This window comes from Corvus moneduloides, chromosome 17 (assembly GCF_009650955.1).
Source record: "Corvus moneduloides isolate bCorMon1 chromosome 17, bCorMon1.pri, whole genome shotgun sequence".
Taxonomy (NCBI): Eukaryota; Metazoa; Chordata; class Aves; order Passeriformes; family Corvidae; genus Corvus; species Corvus moneduloides.
Window position 1 is genome coordinate 551,471 of NC_045492.1, and position 22,817 is coordinate 574,287.

Sequence of the window (22,817 nt, forward strand, 5' to 3'; positions counted from 1 at the left end):
TCAATACTATGGGCCAGGCGAGCAGCAAATGAACGCGGGCTGGGAATAAAGCCCGCGGGAAGGGCGAGGCATAGCCCGGGGAAACAGAGCTGGTGGTGTCGTTGTCCCCTACCAGCCACAGCCGGGCTGGGCTGCAGCTGCCGGGGTGCAGCAGCAGCGGGGCCTGAGAGCAGAGCAAGGATGGCCCGGGCACCAACACCCTGCAGACCCCGCGGTGGCGGTGGAAGAGGAGCCGCAGCCAGGCTGGCGGAGCGGCACTGGCGGCCCCCGCTCGCTGCCCGCTGTTCTCGAGCTGGACAGGCCCGCCAGCAGCTCCTCGCACCCGAGGGCCCGGCAGCGGTCAGTTCCGGTGAGCCGCACACGCACTGCCGGGCCCGGGTGCGGCGCCCGGGGAACGGTGCGATGGCGGAGCCTCCGGAACCCGCGGGAAGCCTGGGGTGCGGGCGGGGCCGGCGTGCGCGGCCCCTTTAAGAGTAAGAGCCCCACAGCAGCGCCAGGCACAGCCACGGCCGCTTCACGCATGCGCACAGCATCTCCCTGCGACTTATTCGGTGCCGCCGGCGCAGGGGACGCGTGCAGGGGCGGGGAGCCGCGCTGTAGCGTGGTCGCACATGCGCAGAGCGCAGCCTTGCCGTGCGCTTTGTGGCGCTGCCGGAAGCGGGCGCGGGCCGAGCGCAGCGAGCGGCGCTCCCGGTCCCGTGTGGCCGCGGCCCCGTGGCGCCGGCGGCCTCAGGGAGCGGCGCGCCCCGACATGTCTGCCGGGCTCTCGGCGCAGGTAAGACCGGGCTTCCCGCCACGGCGCTGTCGAGCTCGGCCCGCTTTGCCGCCCGTGGGGCCTGTGGTGCGGGCGCCGCCCGGAGCCTCCGCCGCGCTGACCTCTGCGCTGCCGCGGTGGGGCTCGGGCGGGGTGGGCGGCGGGCGAGCCTGTCACCGGGGCTCCCCCAGCGCCTGGCGCCTGGCTGGTGCCGCGGAGCCACCGCAGGGCGGGCGGGAGCGACCCTCGGTGACTCCCCGCGGCTCAGGGCCCCTCTCGGCCCGTGCTCCGGCCCGGGGGTCGAACCGCGTTTCGGGTCCTTGGGAGGAGCGTGAGGTGGTACCCGCGCCATTCCTTCCGTGTGGATCCTGCGAGCAGAGGCTGGGTCTGAAGGGGGGAAAAGTTTGTGTCGCTGTTTCCCCGCGATTCCGACCGACAGCCTGCTGGTACCGAGCTCAGGCCTCCCGGGCTCTGTCTGATTCTGCTTTCCCTGGCTCATTTGGTCTCCCGGCCCTGTGGGCAGTAGATCCTATTTATTTGGCAAACAGTGGACTGCAGCGAGGCTTCTCCCCGCAGTAAGGGGGCTGTGCCTTCAAGAGAGTCCTTCCTGCTTGAGCAGTTTGGAGACTTAACAAGAAACTGGAGTGATGAATAAGCGCCAATGTAAAATAAACTGCTCAGTAAAAATTTTTCTCAGTTGAGTGCACTGTTTCGTGGTCAAGTTCATTAGTTTTTGGCACAAAGGAGGGGTTTGAAAACTTACTAAATTCTCAGGTGACCTGCCTGGAAGATAATTTTCTCAAACCTACTGTTAAAAATGAGAGTGATAGTGAGAAGCAGAGTAGTACTGATGTCTGGGTAATGAAGCTTGAAAGCAAAATAATAGCCGAAACATACAAAACTGTCTGATGTTTTTGCTTTCCTATGGCTCTGCTCATATTCAGCTATTACAGTATGCAACTTCTAGGCAGTGGCCTTCTCTATGGCAGGTGCCCTGCTTCCTGCTTTGGCCAGGCTGTGTCCAGCAGTGTTCTGGGAACTAAGGAGGCGATGGGGTCCATGAACAGGGAGTGCTGGAGATGGTGAGACCGGAGTCCTGCGGCTTAAATGGCACCTTGTGTTTGCGATCCAACCTTCCCTGTGGCACATTCATGTATTAACTTCTGCTACAGTAATGCAATAAAATCTGACAAATTCGTCTTCTCTGGACAAGGGCAGCTGTGATTCTCTTCTCTGACCCTTAGTACTGCTGTGGCTGAATGGCTTGGGAAAGGATGACAGGAGTTCCTGGTTTTTTGTGTGCCTGATCTCTTCCTGCCTTGAATATAGACTTTTAAAAAAATTTAATAGTAACCCTGACATGCATATTTTTTTATTCTTTAACAGAGTACTTAAAATACCAAGTTTCTGCTGGTCTTTCTCTCAGATAGGTCTTCTATTTGGTTCTTGCCATTTTTATTTTTTGCCTGCTCTCTGCTCTGGCTGTTGTCCTTTACACACAGTGCATGCCTTAGGCAGAGCTGACCCTTTAGATGGCTCCAGAGTGAGCTACCAGGAGGGCTGTGCTTCCTCAGGCCTGGTGGGCTTAACACCAGAGGTGCAGTTAGTCTCAGCTAGATCTAACTTGCTTTCTGCAACGTGAACGTGGAGGGCAGTGGGACAAATGCTGCATACAGCAGCTGTTCATGCTCACAATGTCACAGGAGTGAGAAAAATTGCTCATAAACCTCTGGTTTGGGCTTTGGAGGAAGGTGGGTTGTGGCAGGATGGCTTTCTGACAAGAATTGTTTCCTCTAGCAAGCAGATGTTAGTACTGTTAGGTAGGAGAGGTCATGTTAGACGAGAGGGCTTTCTTTTTTTCCAGGAAATACTTAGAAAGCATATCTGATATCCCAGAACTTTGACGTAGACCTTTTTTTGTGGCTGTTTCTCTGGTTTAGGCTCAATTAGGCTTTCAGCCTTCCTTGAGCATCTCTCTGCTGATGGTCTTTGCATCTCTTGTACTACTAACCATTGCCTGTGCTCTGCTTCTTTGGTTCTACTGAAAGCCAAGAAGGATCCGCTTTTGGAACAGCCTGTCTTCGTGCTTGAAGTTGTTTTGCACTGTAGGAAAACACTTCATTTTACATCTGAAGCTGCTGAGCACAAAAGACTAAGTGTTCACGTTTGCCCCCAGCACTTCCTTCCCTCAGTGCACGTTTTCTGAGGAACTGCTCTGTACATGGGTATCAATTCCCTGACCTCTCCCCTGCACACACTCCAAACACCTCAGCTTCAGGCTCAGAGCTTCTGCACATTCCTTCAAAGTAACTGCAGATTGTGGCTCTGTTTATTTCTCACTGACTAACTTTAGTGATCCAGGAGTTTAAATACTTTGGCTGCAGCTGTTCATATTAAGTCTTTGGAAACTGGAAATACAACTTTATTTTTTGGGTTTTATGGACTCATTATTCTTTTGTGCTCACTGGATTCTGCAGTGTTTGAGAACTGAGGATGTTGGGTCTTCAATGCTGAGACATCCAATTTCAGTGATTTATATGGTGATAGCTACTGAAGTTCCTAAAATGAAACAGATTGGGAGGAAATACGTTGAAACCCAGATTATTTACCATACTAGGGAATATTGGAATTAATGCTCAGTTTCATAGTAAGTGAATGTCTCCAGGAACATACAGTGAACATATAGCATCCAAGAGTGTGTAAAACTTATTGGTGAACATCAGGGGTTTATTTATTATTCTTCTCATCCCTCCTCTTAATCAGCTTTCTGAGAGTCCTTAGCGATTTGAACCCCAGTAAGACATATGGGTATGTGAAGTGTGGATATTCAGCATCATGGAACTTGGGAGATGTTAGTTGGGCCAGTGAGGGTGCTTTATTGAAGCTGAAATACAGAAGCATTCCAAAAACAGAAGTCAAAATCAGGTGTGGTGTGACAGTTCTGGTTTTGGTCTTCAGTTTGCTGTTGCTGGTTCAGTAGTTACTGAACAATACAATAAATACAGCCTCTTGGAAGGGAGGGAGTCCTGCTGCTGCACACCATTAGGTGCTTTTGTCTAAGGCAAGTTATGAATCTGTCAGTGTGTGGAATCTGTCAGGAATATTGTCTCGGATACCATTGTGTGGAGACTTTACAGCCTTTTTTAACTCCTGTCCAGTTAGAAGAAGCTGCATACTAGGTAGATCTAGTGGTAACTCCAATCCTAACAGATTGCAGCCATTTCCAATTCAAGTGGCAGTTGAACTGGAGTCTTAAATGAAAAGTAACTTCTAGTCCTTCCAAATAAAAACTTTTAATTGCTAAGTGTAGAGGGATGAATAGATCGATACCCTGATAAATCCCTCATAAGAATTTTGCATCTGAATCAATTACTTCTCTCAGTATTCCTTGTGTATTGCTAAGACTAACAGAAGGTTTCTTTTAGAGCAAGACCAAAGGAAGCCTCAAATATTAATAAGATACAGGCTGATCATTAAATTTATGTATGAATGTCAGGCAGCAGGCTGGGAGTCTGTGGTACGAGGTGTTTTGGTTGTCCTGCTGCTAAACCTCTTCAACATGGCATATTGTATATATTCTGTATGTGTTAAAAGTGCTACTCCTCAGAAGTGTGGAAGGATCACCCACAAGAGCTTTGCATCTCTTCTTCATCATGGCAGGGAGCCGCATGAAGGCGGGTGGTTGTGTCCTCGCATTCTCCTGCCCTAGTGCAATTAAGGTTTTCTAAAACACAGCAGGATTTGGGAATCCTTGTCCTTTGAGTTCTTTCTTCTGGATGAGAAAGCTCCCACATAGGCATTGCCTGCCATTTGCTTGTACTGTACAGCACTTCCACACACCTGGGCACCCTGCTCTGGGATGAGGGCAACCACAGTGAGTGTGCTGTGCTTATCACACACTGATAAGCTCCTGCCATGAGCTGTTCACTGGCAGCCGGAGGGTGGGTATGGAAAGGACATGCTGCTTTATCAGTTCAAATCAGTTTATTTAAACCAACGTTCCTCAAATGCTGTTACAGGGTTACATGCTTCTAATGAACTTGTGTCACAGGGGAGGAATGGAGAGTGCTTCCCCTCTTCCCTTGTGGGATAGGGGGAAGGGACTCTGCTCTGGGGGTAGAGGCAAAGTGCTGTGGGGCTGAGAGAGGAGGGGGAAGTCTTGGAAAGTGGATGATATCTCACTTCTGTCCCTTCTGCTTTGACTCCAAACACAAGCTGGAGACTAAGATGGTGTTCAGGTGGGAGAGAAAGGGGAAGATGAAGTGTCTCTGTGGCTATAGGATATGAAAGGAAAAGATACCAGTATGAAAACCTAGATAGTGAAGCTAAGCAGTGACTGAAGCCATCACTGAGGATTGGGATTTTGTGGGTTTTGCTTGGCATTTTAATTTTATGTGATTTTTTTTTTTTCTTTGTTTGAGTTTTGTTTGAGTTTTTGCTTTGGTTTTATTTTGGGGGGTTTGTGTATGTGTGTGACTTTTCTGTGTCATGGAATTGCCATTTTTCTCTAAGGGTTTTGACCACAGTGACATGAGCATTCTCCCTGCCTCAGCCCCCAGAGGAGGGAAGGTGCCTGAAGGATGCAAGGGTTGTACTTCCTGCAGGCTGCTGCTGCTCTGGTTAACTCACTATCATCAGATGAGCACCCGTTGATTGCTGCCTCAAACCAGGAAGGATTTAGTTTGGAAGACAAGATCTTGCAGCCTTGCTTTTCTGTCTCCCTTGAAGGGTATCATCAGGCTTTTTGCATAGGTTTTGGGTGTAAAAATTCAGGGAGTCAGCTAAATAGGCAGACTTGTTTAAATAGGCTTGTTCCTAGGAATGTGTATTTCCAGGCCTGGCTTCTTGTTTGGTTTTAGGTCAAGGAATGTCTAAGGGAAGTGTTCAGAATATTCCCTATATAGCTAACTGGCTTCCAAGTTGTGCCAGGTAAGCGTAGTTGGCAAACAGATCTTGGAGTGCCATCCGTAACAGCTTGAGCTGATCTGAGCTGTGTCTCTTGAACACTCCTTGCTTTTCTCCTGTGCCAGCCCTGTTTTCCTTGTTCACATGGTCAGCTGGCTCAGATAATGGATAAAAGACTGCCGATTCTGGTGGGAGAGGAGGAAAGGGAGATGGCGCAGTCCCAGTTCTGGTGGCTCAGGCTGCTGTGGTACCACCTGCTCAAGCAGCAGTTTAATGTTGTTGTGAGCCTGTACAAAGCATTCTGCTGTCAGAGGGGTGTTCCTGCCACCCCTCTGGCCCTGGGTCCTCACTGCTCTGTTGTGTTGGCACAGATGTTTCTCATCTGAGTTAGATCAGATCTGTGGATGTGTTTGATGTGTGGATCAAAACTGGCTGTGCGTGGTGGGTGTCTCTGAGCTGCCCAATGCAGTCCCATGACTGGTGCTGCCTCACCCTGCCTGTTCCAGGGCAGAGGGCTCCCAGCCATGCCCCTGTACAGCACGTAGGTGTTGTGTGTGTGGCTGGTGCAGCACAAGCCACTGCTTGGGACACAAGGGTGCTGATGCCTGAGAGGGACTGTGGGAGCACAGCTTAACTTCTGCTGCTTCTAATCGCCTCTCTTGGTTGCAGTTTCACAACAATGCCAAAATACCCAGCCCAAGCCCCCATCACTGCAAAAACTGGTTAGTTCACGTCAGCTTGGCTTCCTGATTTCAAACTGCAGTGAGGGGAAATGCACAACTGCAGTTGTGCCGGGATTGTTACTGATAGGAGAACTGTGTCCAGTTCTGAGAGCACTGCATGGGAAATTTCCTTAGTGGCTTTTCTGTCTGGAATCTGTGGGACAAATGTAGATTTTTAGGGAGTGACTCTGTGTGTGTATTGACTTTACAAGGACTTGAAATGCACTCCAATGCCATAGATTTGGAACCTGTATATGATGTAATGAAACTGTAAAATGATGCTGGGTTTAAGCTAGTGATGCACTGAGGCTCATCCAGTCCTGAACTCACTGCAGATAAAGGGCATTCTTCATTATTATTCAATCGCATTTTTCAGCTAGCAGTTTTGACTAGTGCCTGCTGTAGAAATACCTTATGAATGTGTAAGAGGCTGAATTTTTGTCTTCTGAGATGACCAAGGTTTTCCTGGAAGTTTCCTGGTAATCTTTTTAACTGCTGTTGAGGTGAAAAAGGGAACAAGGGATGAATTGCAGCCATTGCTTCAGGAGCAGAATACTTGTAGAACTATTTTCTGCTTACCTGAAGATGTCATGTAAATGAAAGCATCTTTCCTGCAAAGAGGGTGCAAGCAGAAGTGTGAGGTGAAGTCACTTCTCAAGTTTAAGTGTCTAAAATGGGCTGATAGTCCTGAACTGAAACCTGCTGTAATCTCTGTAATCAAGCTGTGTTAAAGCTTGTCTGTGTAAAAAACATACTAATGTTGAAGAACAAGTGTTGGAATCTCTTCTGGATTGTCAAATGTATGAAATTTGTATGACAATGAAATTTGGATATGTGCATCTTGAATTTACAAGGGCCTGGATTGTGATACACAGCTTCAGTTTTGCTAACTCATGTCATAGACATTTTGACTAATTATCTTTTTCCTTCCTTGCCCCCCCAGGTGTTGTTTGGATTGTAGCATAGAGGCACTATGTACTCAGAGTGGAGATCCTTGCATCTTGTCATTCAAAATGATCAGGGGAATACCAGTGTACTTCACAGCTATCCTGAGAATGTGGGGAGAGAAGTGGCAAATGCAGTGGTGCGTCCTCTTGGACAAGCTTTAATTACATCATCTGTTGGAAGTGAGAGTTTACTAAAAACAGACAAAGAAGTAAGTGCCTTTCCTTGAAGATGATAGTTTCCTTAATGCTGGAGTGACAGTTTAATGGTTTTCTATAGCCTCTTCTATTTTTCTCTCTTTACTGTCCCAAGTTTTATGAAGTGTGTTATATTTTCAGTTTAGTAATCTCCATAGGGCTTTTATTCACAACTAGATCATAGCAACAGTGTACTTCATAATTTAATAGTAAATGTCTGTCTGAAGTACTGTACCAGGAAATTCAGGCTAAAGAAAACCAACCAAAAAAACTCAAAACAACCCAAGGAATTTAGCATTTAACACAAAGCCTTTCTAATTACCTTCAGTTTTGAAGCAACAGTATGTGACTTCAAAAAAAGTCTTTGTGTAGTACAAGTATTTACTAGAATTTGAAAATCTTTCACCAGCAGCTTTTGTGTATTCCGAAGAGTTCTCTCTACAGTTCAGATTTAAGAGATTCAGTATTTAGCGAGTGATTTGCCATTTATTCATATTCTTCATAATATCATGATATACGAGTTAATGGTTTGGTGTTTTTTTGCAGGATATGTTAAACAGAATTGCCCATGCAGCATAACTACTGTTGCTTTTTTTTTTTAGTTAGAACTGATGTGCTCTGACCAGTACTTACTTAGGAATATTTATTTTTAATAATTTTTTCTTTGTGTTAGGTAAAATGGACTATGGAGGTGGTTTGTTATGGACTGACCCTCCCTTTGGACGGCGATACTGTGAAATACTGTGTGGATGTGTATACAGATTGGATTATGGCTCTTGTGTTACCTAAGGACTCCATTCCTTTACCTGTTATTAAGGAACCAAACCTTTATGTTCAAAGCATTCTCAAACATCTCCAAAATCTCTTTGTACCAAGGTGAGTGTTAGGGCTGGGATGCTCAGGAGGCTGAGGGATTCCAAGCTATAGTCAGCATGTAACCTGTCAGAGGACTCATGAGGCATGGAGGCTCTTGAGTAAAATAAGACAGCTATTGCTGCAAGCTTAGGAGGAAGGTGTTTCTCCAAACATCTTTTGTAATTTTTCAGTAGCAATTTGAGTTGTTGCTGCTGTGGTTTGGTAACTAGAATCACAGATAGTTCATATACTTGAATGTTTACTGTCCTAAGAGCTTCAAGATTCATCTCTGTTGGATGACTGGAGGGTAAGGGGAAAGGCGGAAGAGCATCACTGTGTGACCATGTGCTTTTTGTTGTGTAAAACTGAGATAAACTAAGAGCACGTCATGGCAGTCCCAGCCCTTGTTATTCAAGATTTCACCACATTTGTGATGTACTGAGGGATCTTGCAGTAAGTGATTGCTCTGTGCCTGCATCTTGCTGCATGTTAAATGTGCATAGTTATGCTGACTGTCCTTCACTGGTAGCTTTGAAAGAACCCAGTGGCGGAGTGCTTGCTGCCTGACATCCTTGGGTGATGGTGTTGAGATAGACATGTTTCTAGGTCTTGGACACAGCTACATTGTTAGAGTGTGCAAACATCATGACCTTGTTTATAGTTTATGACAAGTTTACCTGCTGCTGTTGGACATATATACTGGATAAGTAAGATTAAATAATAGTGCCCCCTGAAAAGGTACTTAACCTCAGATCAATGTTTGGTATATTGCCATAAGTACCGGATCATCTGCTTTTATCAGTATCGATAATGTATCACTGCAGGGGGCCTTTAAAGTGCTCTGCTGCACTTGGGTTTCTTCACTTTACTAAAGGCTTTGTTTAAAAAGGACTTTGAATAATAACTTGTGCAAATTCAGAGGAGTTCTTTGGTATTTATTGATTGCTTTGAAGTCTACCACCTACCCTTAGCTGCTGTTGCTCTTAACTTGTAGTGGAAATGCATTTTAATTCCCATTGAGGGATGGTCAATGTAATGACACAAGTCTGAGGAAAGCAAGCTTCTGGGTTAGACTGCTGCAGGAGGTTGTCTCTAAGCTTTAATAAGTGCAGAATACAGTCTGCTGTCTGGGATCCTTTATTCCCTTTGCAAAACAGAGAAGGAATTCTTCACTAGGTCATTTAATAGTTGTTTCTGTGATCCCTTGCTTGTTCTCACACTGGGGGCCCTAGTAACAGGCAGCTCAGTACTACAGCTTCTTGCATGCTGTTGGCACAAGTTTCCATTTCACCCTTCTCTCTGAAAGTCATTGTTGGACCTCAGTGTAGGCTGGTAGACTACACGTGATAGCTGTTGAATGAAATAATTAACACCTAGAGAAAGGGAGGGCCTAAAAATAATTATTTTAAACACTATCCCTGTAGTATAGCTGTTCTGTAGTTTTTCTTCCAAGAGCCTCTGAGATGTACCTTAAACACTGATTTTTCGTGGCTGCTGCTGTCAACACTTGATGTTTAAGTCCCTACTCTCTTTTTAAGTTTTGCCCTCCGGGAAGCTGTGTTCAGAATTCACTCTAGCAACAGGAAAAATTTCTATACTGCAAATGAAATGCAGAGCTGAGTTGTGCACACCTGCCTTGAATAAAAGCAAAGATTCAGACCTAGGTGTCTGTGGTGGGGAAGAGGAGAATAATTTCTGGGTTTACCCAGTTGATGCAGGTTGCTGATGCTGATGGGCTCATATAGAATACTTACCCAGGAGCTGTTATAGCAACCTGCATTGAACGGACTCCTGGAAAAATCTGTTCTTGTGTTGAAGATACTAAGCCTTTATTGTAAGCCTATGTCCTGTGAAAGGTTGTGATCAAAATAACTTCCTTCCTCATCCTGGTTCTCTGGAAACGATGTAGCTGTTGGTTTGGCTGCCTTAAAAGTGGTGGCGCAGAGTTGTGAAGGTTTCAGACTCAGAGGGTGGTGTATAGGTGAGGTGTGAATGCAGCAGCCTGAAGTGGGCACTTCGGTGTAAATGGCACCTCAGGGGCTTGTGTACATCCATATAGAGCAGGTGCATATAGATTAGTCTAGTCTGAGTGCTCAGCTGAATCAAATATGTACATGCACAGTCCTTGAAATAGTGTGATGCTGAAAAATAAAACTGTGAAAGCCGTGTGAGTCAAGTTACCTTTCCTCTATCTGCCACAGTGACGAGAGAGGGTGTTTGTATCCTTCCCTCCTGCACTGGCCTTCTGTCCACCCTGAAGAAACAAACATTTGGTTGACATATTTGAATAGTCCCCAGGCAACCCCCAGGCTTTCCATTTCTGGCAACCCTAGAATATCCAAGAGGTCTTGAAGATGACTTAAGCAGTAGTGGTTGTTACTGCTGTCAGATAAAGTTTCAGGGCCACAAACACTGTTGGAAGGAAATATGAGAACTCTCTCCCCCTGTATTGCCTCCCCAGGAGAGTGAGATACAGATATCCGGGTCCTCTGCAACAGAAATGTCTGTAATTGCTTGAGAGACCATGGAACATGTGACTGCCAAAGTACTTTTTTTGTAATAACTTCATATGCTTCTCATGTGAAATCATGAGAACAGTACTTGTTGTGAAGAAGTATGGCCAAAAGGCCAAGTTCTGTAGAAATCTAGATGTCTAGAAGTCTAGAAATAGTCCAAGCAGAGCTTGCCACTGGGTTAACTTTGGGGACAAGTGGAAGTTGTAGATGGACAGACTTCGAGTTGCCTTTACAAGATTAGCTCAGAAGTATCCCATTAGCTTGCATATAAGCCCTGTTTTTTTTACAGTTTCTCTAAATGATTAGGGAAACAAGTCTTGAAGCAGCCTTGGAAGCTTCAAGCCTATATAGATTAAGGATATCTTTTGATTCAAATGATCTGCTCTGTTGTTGCTCAGGCAAAAAACAGTGCTATAAGCAAGGCAGGGCTCACTTGTCTGAAAGTTTGTTGTTCTACAGAGAGATTCTGGGTTGTGATCTAGCACTAGCATCAAGCAACCCACTGAGGTCCTGAACTGTGGCTAGTAATCTGCAATTTTGCATTAGACATTATCTTGTCTCTTTGTCATCTTGTTTCCAGTACTGTAATACAACATTTATGCTATCAAGATAAAAGCTGATAGTATTTAGTGGACCAGCACATTCTTGAGGTGCTTGCTATTCAACATGACTTGTGGGTTATACCACATTGAAAGTGTTTGGTAGGAATCTGGTAATACTAAGTAGTCCGGTGGAAGGTAATACTTCTACATTTTTTGTCATCCCTTCAGTGAGTAGTAGGAGGGATGATGAAATGATGCACAGGTTGAAATATGCCTCACATATGCTGCACACTCTAATTTGTAATCTCCTCTTTCACCCTTTAAAATTTAGGCTTCCTCAGGTTTTTTTACCAGTCTCCTCAGATACTGTCCAGAATGTGTTTTTTTACTGTTTTCTACCTGTTCTGCCTTGTCCGGGCTAACTGATGGGAAGAGGTGATACTGCTTTGTGCTGCTTCTGCACAACTTCGTGTTGAGTAACTCAGCAGTGCCAGTGTGGATCTGATTATTACTACAGGGAAAACTGTGAAAATATGAAATTGTTTCCTTTCTTCCTTCCTTACTCCTATCTGCTTGGATTTACAGAAGATGATCTAGATGGGGGTCATTAAATAGGAACATCACACTAAAGGGAGAAGGGATAAGAGTTGATTTAGAAACAACAGGAGAACCAGGAAGAATTTTAATTAATTTGCTAACAATAGCTTCTCCTAGTTTTGCCACTTCTGAATTATGTATGTAATAATTCATGATATTTCAACTGGATTGTCACTGTTTAGCCCAAGATAAGTCTCTTTGAGATGATGGATTGTGCTTGCTCTGGTGAGTGTTTGCTCTATGTATTGAGTCTCACATAGAGAAGAGTGCTATGGTGCATCCTGTGCTCAGTAAGGCAGAGTTGGGATGCCTAGAGACAGAGTTGAGGTGCACAGAAGCATATTGGCTCATGTTCTTGGGTCTCTCTCAATAATGTTTGTTTCCTTTTGTAACTGCTGAAAGTTCATGTTGCTGGATACATCACTTTATACTTCTGTTTCTCGAGCACTGTTTTCTTCTCTTGCAGGCCAGACCCGGGATCCAGTCAGATCAGGCTCTGCTTGCAGGTTTTGAAAGCTGTCCAGAAGCTGGCTCATGAGTCGACAATTATGGCAAGAGAAACCTGGGAGGTTTTGTTATTATTTCTTCTTCAGATCAATGACACTCTTCTAGCAGCTCCAACTGTGCAAGGTTCATGTTCATCTTCCATTTGGTTCAATTACTGGAAAAACTTCAGGCTATTCTTGACATTCAGCTTCCAGTAGGATGGGGAAACCCATTAAAAGCTCTTAGGAGCTACCAAAGCACAATAGCTCACTCCTAATTCTGCCCCATTACTCCGAAATAAAGCATTGCCAGAAAAGACTGAATGATTTGGAGCTGAGTTTTTCTGAAAGTATTTTTGCAGGACAATGACTTTATACAGGAACAGTTTGGGATGAACAGTTTCAGACAATGTTGTTCCCTGTTTGTTTCACTGAAACCCCTTTGTCTTGCTGTTCAGCCTGCCTAGTGCAAAACAAAAGCGTCAGTTTTACCTATTTTGAAAAAAAGACTTTGATGCAGACACAGTGCAATAGAAGACTGCCTAAGATTGGTGAACTCTTGCTGTCCCTTATTACACACACGTGGCTGGGTGTTATCTTTTGTATTTGGCCTTGCAAAAAGGCTAATTGGTGTAGGAAGCAATCAAAAATCATTCTTAAAAATTATTTTAAAAATGAGCTTAATCTTTATGCACTGTAACCAAAACCTCCTTGGGGAGATATATGAAGTTATTTAGATGGAACACTAACTTGAAGGTGTGCTTTGTTTCTGTTGTAAGGTGGCATTGCCGAGAATCTGGCTGAGAAATTAATTGGCGTGCTGTTTGAGGTATGGTTACTCGCTTGTACGCGGTGCTTTCCAACACCTCCTTACTGGAAAACTGCCAAAGAGATGGTGGCTAACTGGCGACATCATCCTGCAGTAGTTGAGCAGTGGAGCAAGGTCATTTGTGCCCTTACTTCCAGGTAGGAGAAATCCCGTGGGATTAAATGCATGTGTGGGGATAATCATGGTTATACGTGTTTTGGAATTGCTTATTTGTGGAATGTGCAGCAATCCAAATGTGAATGAGCAATGTGAAGTGAGAAATCTTGCTGTATCCTTGGATTGTGTGTGTATTCCTTTGTTCTGCAAGGGAAGATCTGAGTTGGATTGTCGCTGTTCTTGTGTAAGCTTAGCACCTCTCTGATATTTAACACTTCGTGGTGTGTGTATTAGTCTCCATCATTGTGACTCTTCATCATATGCCCTGAGGAATGACTCAAGAATATTAGTGTAGCATTATATATGTGGGTTTAATAGCCGTCACCATCAAAATTATTAGGTGCTTGTTAGTGCTCATGCTGCTGGGTTTGAGGTGACTTTTGGACTCTGATTGGACCCTGTGGAGCTGAAACTGTGTTACAGCTGCCTGGCACTTGTGCCCTGGCGGTTGGGGTGTGCTGGGCCAGAGGCAGCCCACGGGCTCTCTGCTCTAGGGAGTAGGAGAGAAGAGCTGTACCAAGTCTTGCTGGGTATGGGAACAGTAAGGATCATATATGACAGAATTGTTTAGGTTGGAAAAGACCTTTAAGATCATCAAATCCAACCATTCCCTCAGCACTGCCAAGCTGACCACTAACCCATGTTCCCAAGTGCCACATCCACATGTCTTCTAATACCCTTTGGTGACTCCATCACTGCCCTAGGTAACCTGGTGCCAGTGCCTGACAACCTTTTCTATCCAATCTAAACATCCCTTGGCGCAACTTGAAGCCGTTTCCCCATGCCCTGTCCCTTGTTTCCTGGGAGAAGAGGCCAACCTTCTGTTGCCACTAACCTCCTTTCATGTAGTTTTAGAGAATGAGGAGGTCCTCTCTGAATGCCCTTTTCTCCAGGCTGAGTCTCCCCAGCTCTCTCAGCTGCTTGTGGTGCTCCAGCCCCATCCCCAGCCCTGTTCCCTTCTCTGGACATGCTCCAGCCCCTCAGTGGCCTTCCTGAATGGAGGTGCCCGGAACTGGACACAGCACTTGAGGTGCTTCACCAGTGCCCAGCACAGGGGACAGTCACTGCCCTGGTCCTGCTGCCACACCATGGCTGGTACAGGCCAGGTGCCCTTGGCCTCTTGCCCACCTGGCCACACCAGGCTCTTGTTCAGCTGCTGTAGATCAGCATCCCCAGGGTCTTTCCTACTGGACGCTTTCCAGCCACTCTGCCCCAAACCTGTAGCTCTGGGGTTGTTGTGACCCAAGGGCAGGACCCATCATTTTGCCTTGTTGAACCTCATAGAGTGGCTTCAGCCCTTTGATCCAGCCTGTCCAAATCCCTCTAGAGATCCTTCCTGTCCTCCAGCAGGTCAACTCCTGCCCACCTCAGTGTCACCCGCAAACTGACCGAGGGAACGCTCATATCTGAGGGTTGCAGGAGAGTTTTGGTTGTAGTAGAAGGCTCTGAACAGTGAGGAGAGTTTCAGTACCCTTACTGTTGAATTTTTTTTTGTATGAAGTCTTTGTGGGACAAATTTCAGCCTCTTGGAGGAATGAACTGAATTAATTGCTGGTACGAGGGTCATCTGGGTCTCCTCCTTCCAGCTCTTCTGAAATATCAGTAACTTATTTCTGTGAAAGTTCAAAGATGTGTTAAAATTGCTGCATTGTGAAATATTCAATAGTGTATTTTTCTGCAAGGGTTTATTTTAGCTTTGAAAAATTTTGCTTTGAATTACCTGTCAAAATGTGAGGTGTGGATTGATTTTTCCAGGTTATGCAGGTACTTGTTAAACCTCTGGGAAATAAAGCTGCAATACGAGTTCTGTGTATTTCCCACGCTATTTCTTGAGCTATTTTTAGCTTGTTAGATGTAGTGTTACATAACTGAAAATACTTTATGATTCACTGATCTGAAAAGAACAGCTCTGTCTCAAAACATGTGTTGGTGTTCTGCACCATGCCCTGTGCCTACACTTTCTCTCCCACTGTTGACTAACAGTCTTGGTTCTGTTGGTGCACAGGAGTCTGCAAGGTTTCTGGACTGTTTTAGTCTGTGTTCAGTAATGTTGGTTTATGTCTGATACATGGAAAGTTAGGCTCCTCTGAGGCTAGCTTTAAGTTCAGCGGTATTTTAAGCTGCATTTTTAATGCTTCAGTGAAGCTCCAGCTTCAAACAGTTAAAATGTTTTAGTAAACAGTTCTGTGAATTGGGTTATTAGCAATAAGCTGAGAGTAAATGTTTCAAATTAAAACCATATGGAAAACTATATTTGGAAATCTGTACACAGACACAGTGTTAATTTGTGTCCTTGGCTATGACTTTTAGCAGGATGAGACTGGAGTCTTAATTGTGTTGCCATACCAATAGATACTACTTTTACCCCATCTAGGTTGCTTTAAGTATATCTTAACTATCTTGGATGTATGGCTAAAAATGTATCTGTCTTCAATCAATCATTCTTGTAAATGTCCCATATATCACTAAAGATTTGGCCATGCTCTTTGAAAAACTGGTTTCTTGCAGTCATAGGGAGAACTGAAGCAGTGCACTGTGCTGCCAGGCAGTGGTGTGGGGCATGAGCACGCATGGGGTTGGCCCAGGCACTTTTGAGTCTTTCAGAGCCAGGTAATTCCTCAGCAAAAACATAACATGGGGTCATGCCTGTGGGCACTAAATGTAGGCGGACACAGGGCTGGAGAGCATTTGCTACCTGGTGCAGATGTGTGTATTTCTGGTGTTAAGGAACCTTCCCAGTCTGACCATTCCCAAGACACTCTGGCAGTCACTCTCCCACCAGCAGCAACTTTAACAGCTGGGACTGAAGCCCCTTTGCAGCAGCAGCAGCTCCAGTGAGCCAAGGAGTGCCCTGCATGACTCCCTGCACTCCCCCTCTCACAGTCAGACCAGGTTTCCTCACCAGTTCGACCCCAGCTTTCCCATGGGAGTCTCAGATGTCTTGTTCCATAAAGCCCTTTATTCCTGGCACAGTAACACAGAAAGAGCTTGAGCTGGTGCCTCCAAGGAGCAGCCCCAACAAAAGACTGGGCTTTTATCCCCTCACAGTCCAAGCTCATGCAAGTCTCAGTTCTTCCTCCCTAGTCCTCAGCTCCTGCAGTGTCTGAGCACTTGGCTGGGCCACAGGCCCTTCGTTATGGACAATGTTGGCATTTCCCAGCCTCTTGCCCCAGGCTCCCTTCAGGGAGCTCACTGTGCAGCTGTCACTGCAGCTGCACCACCAGCTCCTGCACTGAATGGATTCTTCATCATCCTTGCATCTGGAGAGGGCCTCATGTCCTGAAGCTCTTTTGCTTTTTTATCCAGGCTGTTAATAGGCTGTAATTTCAGACACTTGTGTTAATTGGCTGCAGGTTACTGCCCAATGCTGGGAGAAGTGGAAGATGGAAATTCAGCCTGTTTGACTCTTGATTTAGGAGTCAGCCATAGAGTACTTTTCTCCTAGTTGTAATGACTTTATAAAACTATATTGCTTTATAAATGAGCAAGGATGAAGTGGGACATTTCTTGACTATTACAAGTGTTCTAGTTTGAAAACAAACCAGTGAGAGATCACAAGGCATAATTATAATTTAATAGGAAAATTAAAATAAAAATAAATGCAATAGTACAAGAACACTAACAGAATCAGGATACAGCCTGGCACCCTGTTAGTCAGGGTGGTGGTAGCAGTCCAGGTGAAGTGGTCCTGTCAAAGCGCTGATCCTGTAGAAGGGTCTGGTCTTCACCTGAAAGTCCAGTGGTAGCTCTTATCCTCTGGGAATCCAGTAGGTAAGGACTGCTTGTGCTGTTCCAAACCCCAGATTATATCCAGGTAGGAATGCTTGGTTCCTCCCCCTGGGCGGAGCATCTCACAGTGGGATGATGTAATTCCATGAGTCATGCGGTGGGTCCTTGATTGCCCATTAAACAGAGATAGCTTCCAAAGGGAGTTATCAAGGATGAGTCATGGTAGGAGATAAGGGACACTGCCCCACCTGCTTTAAGATGTGAAGATGATAATAGAATGCATACTATTGGTTACATCTTACATTGTAATCTAGGTCGACGAGGAAGTTAACTTAGGGAAAGACAAACTTGATTTCTGGGAATTCTGGGATATTGAGAAGGTGCAAGATCTCTTCTATTCCTTTAGAGAACATCAAGATTATGTTGATGAGGGAAATTGAACTGTAATTTGGTGAAGCTGGGTATGAAGCAGGGGTCAGTTTAGACAGCAGGAGCTCAGTGAAGGTCACTGGTGACTCTTCCGGTAGTTACTGCTCTTCTAGGGAAAGATCTCCATTTCTCCAAGCATTGTCCTCATGGCGGTGGATCACTGGTTTGCTCTTTGCTGGTCTGTAGATCCCAGCCTCTGGCAGATGAAGTGCATCTGTTTTGGAGAACTCACTAAACTGTGGGTTGCAAGTCCTGTGCTGCTTGTAGGTCAACAGAGAGTGCTACTCAGGGTGCTGGGGTACAGTGTAGGTCATCAGTCACGAGCTGGAACTTAGAACTGCAACCTAATATGACTTGCTAGTTTCATTGAATGCTTGAGCTAAAGAGCTGTGAGGATAAGGGCTTAAATTCCTTCTTTATTTATTTAAAGAATTTTTCCCCTATTCCTGTTCATGTAACATGCTGTCAGATGTGCACGATAATTGGTGACCCCTCTGGCTAAGAGATGGGAGAGCTGCTGAGGGGTCTTGTGCCTTGACAGCTCTTGGGCTTAACAGCTGGAGCTTTAGGCAGGCTCCAGGTGTGCACCATCCAAAGCTGTAAGAGGGCTGAGTGACTGTTTAAAATGGGGATCTCTAGGAAAACCCGGGATGTTGCATTGTTGCCTGTGGACTTGCCTGTGGGCTGCTGATACCTTTGGGGCTCAAATGCACTGTTAAATTTTGAGGAGTGTGAGCTGAAGAACAGGTCTGTCTGACTTGCTTTCTAGGTTGCTGCGTTTTACATATGGACCTTCATTTCCTCCGTTTAAAATTCCTGATGAAGATGCTGGTCTGATTCCTCTTGAAATGGATAATGAGTGCGTTGCACAAACGTGGTTTCGCTTTTTACATATGCTGAGGTATTATAATTACAGCCATCCATTGTTCCTGTTCTTGCATCAGATCTATACGTCTGCATGACAAATGAAACATTTCTCTGGAGATTGCCAAGATTAAGCACCTAAACAGAATGAGAGACTTGTGCCAGTGCCCTGCAGCCACTCAGGGCAGGCCATGAGTGGTGTTCAACTTTGAACTCTGACTCTTTCAAAATGTAAACTGGTTCAGTTAATTAAAAACTGCTTTAGCTATTTCGCATTTTGAAAAGCAAGAGGTCAATAGAATTTCGTTTCTCTGAGATAGCAAAGAGGAAAAGCTGAACAATAGTTCTGGGAGATGCATATGACTTGCATTTATTCTCCAGGGTGTTAAATTTAACCTACAGTTTATTTTTAAAATGGGTGTTTATCTTTATATATTTATTTTTATGAAGAAGTCTATACAGTTAGTTCTAACATATGTGTTAATTTTTCTTAAATGTATAGCTGAACCAAATGCTGTGCTTTGTTTTAAAGATTTTTGGACATGGTATTATGTTAATGCTCTCAATAGCCAGACTATTAAACAATTAAAATTAAATAAAATGCTATTTAATAGTTAAAGCTAGATAAACATTAGACTGTTTAACTAACTGACTAAAAAAACCCCTCTTTTCTTCATTTGTAGTACTAATGTCACAAGTACTGTACTCTTCAATTTTGGAGTTTTCAAATTTGCTGTTTCAGGATTGAGTCAGTCAGGAAAATTGCTCCAACTTTTACAATCCACTCCCCTTCTTGTCACTGTTTGACAATATTTAATTCATTGCTTACCTTTCAAGAATAACTTCAGTGATTTAAGGAACTCCTAACTGGGTTCAAAAGACCTTATAAGTAATTAATATTACTGCAATAATTAGTTTAGCAATTGTGTGCTCTGGTTTGTTTTATTTTACTAGAGTTGTTCAGTATATTTGGGTAATGTTTGAAATGAAGACAGTTAAATACAGCCAACCCAGGAAGTGAAAATTGCCTTCCTGTGATGGAGTAACAGCTAAAACGTATTGATATTGGATACTGGTTTATGGTGTTATTTAAATGCCTTAAACTATTGCATCTTCAAATGTTTTTAAAATCTCAACAGCTGTTCTTAAACTGACTAACATATATTTTGTTCTTTTTGTGTGCAGTAATCCTGTGGATTTGAGTAACCCAGCCATTATTAGCTCTACCCCCAAATTTCAGGAGCAGTTTCTGAATGTGAGTGGGATGACTCAAGAACTGAATCAGTACCCCTGCCTTAAACATCTGCCTCAGATATTCTTTCGTGCCATGCGTGGAATCAGCTGTTTAGTGGATGCATTCCTAGGTAATGTTTTAGTCTTACCCATGGATAGCTAGGAATATTAACTTAATCATTATTTTATTCTCTTGAAATCTGTGTTCGCCATGAATACAGCAATAACAATTTATCATTTGCAAGTATATCCTGGAACTGATGAGGAGGGGACCTCATATCACTTTTTAAAAAATCTCTATATACAACAGTAACATTTGAATGCGTGAAATTTTAGATGGCCTTGGTTTCAAATGCAAAACAAATCAGAAATATAAAATAAAACTAGGGATCTCTTTCCCAAACAAGGGTTCTTTTCTCTTTCCATCAAGTCACCAATGCAAGTGCTATGCTTTAGCATGTTGTGAGCACTCACCACCATGTTTCTAATCTTTGTGGCAACTGCTGTGTGCCTGTTTTATAAGGTGTTGAATTTGAACTGTCATCTTCAGATCTTTGTGAGGGTTTCACTTAGTTTATGGTTAGTGGGTGATTATTACTACTGAGTAGAAAAGTCATGTTTCTTTGTGTCTGGTGGTAACTGAGTAGCTCTGGCTGGTCAGTTTTAAGTCACAGGATGGAGTACCTGAAATTTAAAGCATTATACTTAGTATGCTTCAGACTTACTGAAAGTTCTTCAGGAATACATGCTATTGTAAACTTGGAAGAGCTGCCTGTCTCCAGCTGCTTTTCTGCTTACACGTGTGCAAACAAATGTCATCTGCCATAAGTGTGAGCTGATGTGAGACTTCAGGAGACTCGAGCAGATGCATAAACAGTATTAGAAAAAGCCTGCTAGTGGAATGAGACCATCAGCCTGGAGAAGAGCAGGCTCTAGGGACACAGAGGGCAGGGTTAGATTGGATATTGGGAAGAAATTCTTCCCTATGAGGTTGGTGAGGCTCTGGCACAGACTGCCCAGAGAAGCTGTGGCTGTCCCACCCCTGGAAGTGTCCAAGGCCAGGTTGGACAGGACGTGGAAGAATGTGGTCTAGTGGAAGGTGTCCCTGCCCGTGGCAAGGGGTGGAATGGAGGGTCTTTAAGGTCCCTTTGAACCCAGTCTATTCTGTGGTTTTATGAATCAGATACTTCAGACTTAAAAAGATCTTGTAGCAAGATGAAGCACCCAGGGTGATAATAGCCCACCTGGAGTGCAGAGATAGAGACTACAATGCATTGGGGCACAGGAGAGTTTTCAGTGAAATTACATTCATGCTGTAGGTATGGTTTGGGAAAGTGTGCTCAGGCAGACTTGAGAGCTGCAGAAACCCCTTCAGCAAAGGCTCATGGGAGAGCTCATTGCTTTCTGTCACAACTGCTAAAGCATTGAGCTTTATCTTGCTCTCCCTGGTACCTACATGATGTCTTTGGCAAAACAGTGCATCCTCTTTTCCAGCCAAATGTACCACAACAATGGGTTTCGCAGTGCATACTCTGCCCGGGGTGTAACACTGATGGTTTAGCAGGAGCAAATTGTTCTACATTGTGTTATGAATGGTACTTAGGTACTTTAATTAACATGGTCAAAAAAAAATCTGTGTCAAATTCTCAAGCACACTGCAGTTCCCCACATCGTTTTTCAAATGGGGCGCAAGGGTGTTGGTATTTATTAAAATGGGCAAATTGTCACTTCAAGTTTTGCAGATGTTGAGTTGCTTCTGACTGGGAAGAGCTCTGTACATCATGAGTTTCACTGAAGCTGGATAAAAAGTGGTCTAATGTCCTGCTGCTGCCAGAAAAATTATAGCTTGCTCTGCTTTCTTGCTCTATCTCATGTACTGCCTTAGTATTTGACTGTTCAGCAGCTGATTCAGCTCAAACGGAGCAGAAAGCTGTGTGGCGGATGTGTTTCATCTTAATTTAGTGAGCTAAGGTGGCTTTAAGGGCCAGACATCTTACAGATGTTTCAGAAAAAGGTGTAGGAGTTATGATTGGGAAAGAAAGGCAAAGGCGAGAGGCATCTGAATTTTGGCAGAAGTGAAATTGTCTTTGGCAAGTGAGCCTTGCTCCTTTCCCTCTGCCTGCTTCTAGACTGGTTCCTCCTATCTGTCATTTCCCACAGCCTTAAGGTGTGGGGTCCTTTGGTGTTTTTTAATCAATTGTTTATTTGATGTAATTACTGTTTTCATTTGGTTATGCATTTATTTCTGCTAATAGTAAAATAGGGAGAGGTGTTTTTCTTTCTACTGCTGTTTTGGGGAGCTGGGGGAAGCGTGGCTTTTGACCAAAGGCTTCTATGCTTGCTAATGGCCTGCTATGTGTGAGCCCATGGAATTCTTGCTGAAAGCCTGCTTTATTCCTGGCCTTAACAGGCATTTCCCGACCCCGGTCGGACAGCGCACCACCCACGCCAGTGAACAGGCTGAGCATGCCCCAGAACACTGCTACCAACACCACTCCACCCCACAACCGGAGGCATCGGGCAGTGACTGTGAACAAAGCAACGATGAAAACCAGCACTGTAAGATTTCATACTCTGTATTTGAGTAGCTGACCCTTTGGATTGTTTCTTCAGTTAGAGGAAGTAATTTCCTTGATTGTAGGAGCTGATCTGTTCTTCTGTTCAAACAGGTAACTACTGCACATGCTTCAAAAGTGCAGCACCAACCCTCCTCTACTTCTCCACTCTCTAGCCCAAACCAGACAAGCTCTGAGCCTCGGCCGCTTCCAGCTCCTCGCAGGCCAAAGGTTAACAGCATCTTGAACCTCTTTGGATCATGGTTATTTGATGCAGCATTTGTTCACTGTAAACTTCATAATGGAATAAACAGAGACAGCAGCATGACTGGTAAATATTACAAAAAATATATGTACTCTTTTTTTTCCTTGTTTTATTGACATTTCCTACCTGCAAGATAAACACATGCATAATCTAAAAATGTAAAATCTGAAGTGCTCTGTTGTAGGTAACCCCTTGAGCTGAGCCAGCATCTGCTATTATCTGAGCAAGTGTTTGGGGAT

At 44.5% G+C, this 22,817-nt stretch overlaps 1 protein-coding gene across 4 annotated transcripts in view; it reads left to right on the plus strand.

Annotated features, from left to right (window-relative positions):
- The first annotated feature begins 658 nt into the window (after positions 1-658).
- The window catches only part of RALGAPB (Ral GTPase activating protein non-catalytic subunit beta), a 64,770-nt gene continuing 42,611 nt past the window's right edge, over positions 659-22,817 (plus strand). For all 4 annotated transcript variants that reach the window (XM_032126653.1, XM_032126654.1, XM_032126655.1 and 1 more), the window contains exons 1-9: positions 659-775; positions 7,325-7,537; positions 8,197-8,399; positions 12,500-12,663; positions 13,298-13,484; positions 18,431-18,562; positions 19,711-19,889; positions 22,169-22,317; positions 22,428-22,644. In XM_032126653.1, coding sequence (XP_031982544.1) covers positions 7,355-7,537; positions 8,197-8,399; positions 12,500-12,663; positions 13,298-13,484; positions 18,431-18,562; positions 19,711-19,889; positions 22,169-22,317; positions 22,428-22,644 — 1,414 coding nt within the window. In that variant the 5' untranslated portion in view covers positions 659-775; positions 7,325-7,354. The remainder of the gene's footprint in view (positions 776-7,324; positions 7,538-8,196; positions 8,400-12,499; positions 12,664-13,297; positions 13,485-18,430; positions 18,563-19,710; positions 19,890-22,168; positions 22,318-22,427; positions 22,645-22,817) is intronic.